Source organism: Merops nubicus, unplaced genomic scaffold, assembly GCF_000691845.1.
Source record: "Merops nubicus isolate BGI_N331 unplaced genomic scaffold, ASM69184v1 scaffold8688, whole genome shotgun sequence".
Lineage (NCBI taxonomy): Eukaryota > Metazoa > Chordata > Aves > Coraciiformes > Meropidae > Merops > Merops nubicus.
In genome coordinates this window covers 6,172-11,040 of record NW_008627691.1, presented here as the reverse complement: position 1 = coordinate 11,040, position 4,869 = coordinate 6,172, and the positions used below count along the sequence as shown (strand labels likewise).

General features: G+C 44.8%; 1 protein-coding gene across 1 annotated transcript; it reads left to right on the top strand.

Moving 5' to 3' along the window:
• The first annotated feature begins 293 nt into the window (after positions 1-293).
• Positions 294-4,335, top strand: LOC103778802 (heme-binding protein 2-like). Its single transcript, XM_008946414.1, has 5 exons — positions 294-470; positions 2,420-2,504; positions 2,880-3,015; positions 3,266-3,431; positions 4,059-4,335. Exons 2-5 carry the CDS (start codon positions 2,430-2,432, stop codon positions 4,231-4,233), a joined length of 552 nt encoding a protein of 183 aa, XP_008944662.1. The 5' UTR covers positions 294-470; positions 2,420-2,429; the 3' UTR covers positions 4,234-4,335.
• Positions 4,336-4,869: the final 534 nt, after the last annotated feature.

Here is a 4,869-nt window from a genome sequence, read left to right as displayed (position 1 = left end):
ATTTCTGCCATTTCACCCCAGGGATAAAAAGGGAAAGTTGTTCTGTACCATCACTCTCACATAACCTGAGTATCAAGGGGGGGAAACACTATTTACGTGTAATTCTTTCTCCCAAAAGCACAAAACCTGCCACTGACCCTGACATAAGCAGGCACAAAGCCATGGAAACCAGTGGCAGTTACACAAGGGTGCGAAACTGTTTATGGAGCCAGATCACACACTGGACCCAGTGTTGCCTCGTGGGCAGTAGGCTGGGCTTTCGGCATTTGCGTGGGAGCTCACCAATGAAACCCAGAGGAGGAGAAGGCTACAACGTTCTGGTTTTCATAACAGCATCCCCCTCCAGTAGGGCTGAGGCATGGGCGGAGTTTGACAAACTAAAATAAACACTGACACGCATTATCTTGCGAGTATGTGCAGCCTCAGAAGCACAGTCTGCAACAGCTAGAAGGACAAGGACAGCTTAAAATGTAAGTATGTCCACTTTCTCTGCTTTCTTAATATAGCGAGTGGCTTGTGGAGCAGCATGTCACGGCTGTGCTTGGTCACTGCACCAGTGGACCCTGTGCAGGTGCCTGCTTTGGCCCATGTGTCAGCAGCTGCAGAAAAAGCCTCCACACCCGCCAGTCATATTTGTATGGACAGACAGAAATCTCTCAGCTAAGCTTTCCTGTAGACCTAAAATAATTCAACTGTAAATATTTGAAGGATTCTTCTCAGCTTGTCTTCCCCCTCCCTAAGCATTGTTCTTCTGTAATTCAGAAATATTTCATACATGCCATCACCAACAGTACTGGCCACAAAGTTATAAGAAAAATAGCAAGTGATGTGACAGCAGAGTGGCAGCCTCTTTGTCTTTGAAATGGCAATGAAGAAAATAACTCACTGTGAAGTTACAGTGTAATTACTCGTATCAGCTTCTAATGAAACAGTTTGGCTCCTGCTTTATCTCTATGCTTTTTTTGTTTGTAAATGCTACCAACCAAATGTCTATTAGACTACAGCTGTCCAGCTTACAACTGTTGTCCAGTCACCAGCTGGTGAACAGTCCTTCTGGTAAAGACTGCTGAAGATGTTGTACCTTCAGGCTGGGAGAGGGAGGGGACAACACCTGCTTTTGACCACTGACATTTGTCTCCTGCTATGTGGGTCTCAACTAGGTGACAACTGAAGAAGCTGCCAGAAAAACCTCAACATGTGAGCGGTCTGTGCTCTCTTATTTTATGGATTCTAAGTGACATCAGTGCCACCAAGGTGTTTTAGGGTGACTTTTTGATAAAGCTTTTCAACCTCATAGATCCCAAAGACAAAACTCCTTGTAGCCACCTCTAAATCAGGGTACAGAACAGGATCTATAGGATTCAAGAGTGGTCTACAGGTCATGAATAAAATAAATGGAAATGGATAAGTAGTCAGGTAGCACGAGGCTGTTTTTGATGTGACAAAACATCACGTTGAAGATGGCATACCTTAAAGACTGCCACTGGAGGTGGGACGTGCTGTGAATTGCATCCGTGCACCTTTAATAATAAAATCCCATGAAAAAAGTAAAGCCACAAGTGACAGGGCAGTGGCTTGTTGTGTGGGCGGCTATAAGCAGTTGAGGAGGCAGAGAGATGAAAAAATAGCTCAAAGTTTGTTCTCTAACCCAAGAAACGGGCAGTTATGCTCTGAGAAGACATATCATGACCTTGGAATCAAGATAATTGCTGGATTAATGATGTGCTGTCTTTGCAACATGAAATGCAAGGGACACTGTGTAACAACAGAAAGCGGAGACTTTCTCGGCATGTACGTTATACACCACGATCTGCCTGGTATAGAAAAAATCATAAAGGCTCCTCAAATCTCAAGACTTTTAACCAGATGCAGTTATGTCAATAGTGATAGTGTTTATTTTCACATGCTTTATGACAGTGAGAGGGAGTGGAGTGTTTTCATGTTTTCAGCTCTTTTGGAAAACACCAGACTTTTGCCTGAAGCTTCCCAGTTGCTTCTCAGTGTAGCAAATGTTACTGAAAGGTTGGAGACCAGAGGCTGAGGAAGAGCTCTTTGATGTTAGGCACAAACGCCCTAAAGCTCTCCTCTGCCATACATACATGGGTGTTGGTCTGTTCTCCCATGCAACTAGCAATAGGATGAGAGGAAATGGGCTTGGGTTGCACCAGAGGAGTTTTGGATTGGATATTAGGAAGAATTTCTTTGCCATTTAAGAGTGCTGAAACACTCTGTCCAGGGAGGTGTTGGAGTCACCATCCCTGGAAGGTTTCAAAAAACATGTAGACATGGAACTTTGGGACATGGTTTAGTAGTCATAGTAGCCTGGGGTTGATGGATGATCTTTGAGGTCTTTTCCAACCCTGATTCTATGAATGCTGCACTGATTCGAGAGGCCAATGAACTGTTGTCTGCCTTTCAGCTCAGCCAAGATGATCAAATCCTTCAAGCAAACGTTTCTGTCCCTGGATCTGCAGTCCCCACGGTGGAGCACAGCAGAGACAATGGTAAAAGCTTAAGGGCAGGGGAACGGAGCACTCTGCAGCCCAGGGTGGAGAGACAAGGTGGATTTAGGAATCTCAGCTTGGAGTGTGGAGAAGCTGGGAAATGTTATTCTGGACTGTTCACACTTACTGCCAAGGGGGAGAGGAACACCTATTTGAAAGCTCAATGAGAAGCTGAGCCCCAGGCAGGGCAGGGTGGTTTCACAAGGAAGGGATCAACTGGTTTGACACAGGGATATGCCAAGAGCCTGCAGAGAAGAGGTTGCTCAGTGGTAGCTTGTTGCAACAGTATTTGCATACCAATTTGGAAAAAGGTAGTACTTCTTTTGTCATCTTAATATTCACCTCACGGTTACAGTGACTTTTGCTCCCTTTCAGGCAAAGGATTACGAACTGCGTCAGTATGAGACAGCAAAGTGGGTCAGCACAGTCATCAGGGGAGAGACTCAGAAGGAGGCAATGCGCCAGGGCTTCTGGAAACTCTTCCACTACATCCAAGGGAAGAATGAGAAAGGTAGTGGGCGATGGGTTTCAAGTGCAAGTAGCACAAATGGACCATGAAATTGAGTAGTACAAAGCAGTGGATGAGCTGCAGGACACAAGGTCCCTTTTCCTGGTCCAACCCCCTTGTGACTCCTTTAGGTCATTCATACCCACAATGTTGCTTTGCTATCTGCTTTTAGGATGTCTGCATCACCCTTTACAGCAGCATCCAGGCACTGTCTCCACTTGCAGCTCAAAAGACTTCCCCCCTTCTTCTCTAGAAATGAAGATTGATATGACTGTGCCAGTGACATGCCTGATAAAATCTGGCTGTGCAGACTTCAAGATCTCCTTCTTTGTGCCCTTTGAACACCAGGACTCTCCCCCCCAGCCCACCGACTCAGATGTGTTTGTTGAAGAGCGGAAGGCAGCAGCCATCTTTGTCCGGTAAGCGGCACCAGCAGAGCTGGCAACAGCAGCTACTGGAAGGGGCTGAGCTGCCCAAGAACCTGGGCTAACCCATTTCTGACTGTGCATAGATCCTGCTGTTCAGAGTCTTTATTTCCAAATGCTCAAGTTCTGTCAATCTTTATGCTTGGGTGTCTAACCAAGAACAGGAAGAAATGACCTAATTTCAAAGCACATTTTTTCAGCACGTATATTGCACTGAGTTTTGTAGAAATGCAGCTTTCAGAATCCTCCCCTGCTGGGCACATGCTGTGCTACAGAACACCTGAATCACTCTTCCAGCTCCCTTTAGTTCTAAGTCCCAAACTCCCACAAAACCCACATGGCAGATGTTTTATTACAGAAGTACCCAAAGCTACACCTGCCCTTTCTGCAGGTATGAAAGCCACAGGCAATCAACCTGCATCAGTTAATGCTCTCTGAATTGCAAGCAACTTAGAGCATACTTACACTCCTGACAGCTAGTTCTGTATCATTTACCTAGCAACTACAAACACCACCACTAGAGCCCCAACACTGCATGCTCTGTATAACGTTTCCTTCTGTGGGGAAAAAAAAAAAGCACAGGGGCTTGAACTCTTAAAAACCTTTTTCCATGTCTACCAGGTCCTTTGGTGGATTTGCCTCACCAGAGAAATATGCTGAGGAAGCTCAAGTCTTGGCCAGAATCTTAAGAAACAGAGGCCAACCCTTCCATGACGACTTCTTCTATACCGCAGGCTATGACAGTCCCTTCAAGCTCTTTAACAGGCACAATGAGGTGTGGTATTTTAAAAAGTAATGTGGTGGCAGGGAGGAATATTAAGAAGCTACTAATCAGCCCTGAATGGAACCAGATCATATTAATGGCTTTTGCTTTACTGCAGAAGAGATTTAATGTGCACATGGACACAGGATCACGTTTAACTCATTTTCTCTAGGATGAAATACTATCCCAGCTAAAAATATTTCAGCTCTTTCTACAAGATGCAATTTAAATTCCAGTAGATTATACCAGCTGGAATGAGATGGGGATGCTGACAGACCTACTCTTATTGAAAGGTTCTAGGGAACGCTGGCTATCTGAGAATATTCCTGCAGAACAGCATTACTTTTACTTCTCATTAGAAGTGCTACAGCAATAGCTCAAGTGTTATAGAGAATGAGCTCTTCATAGAGCTGACTTTTCCATACTGCTATCACTCCTGAGAACAAAATGGGGACAATTTTTCAGAAGACATCTACCATTAAAGAGTTTTGGCAAGCAGCATTATCTTAGCAGGCCTTAGTGCCTCATAAGCAGTAACTTTTTTAAAAAAATTGCTATTATCAAAATCACCTCCTCACAACTCCTTTTTTCCTCATGGAGGCTGGATGCTGCTGCTCCAGACTAATGCCAGCGACCAGATTAGACCAAATCCAGTGGAAGTGTCCAAGC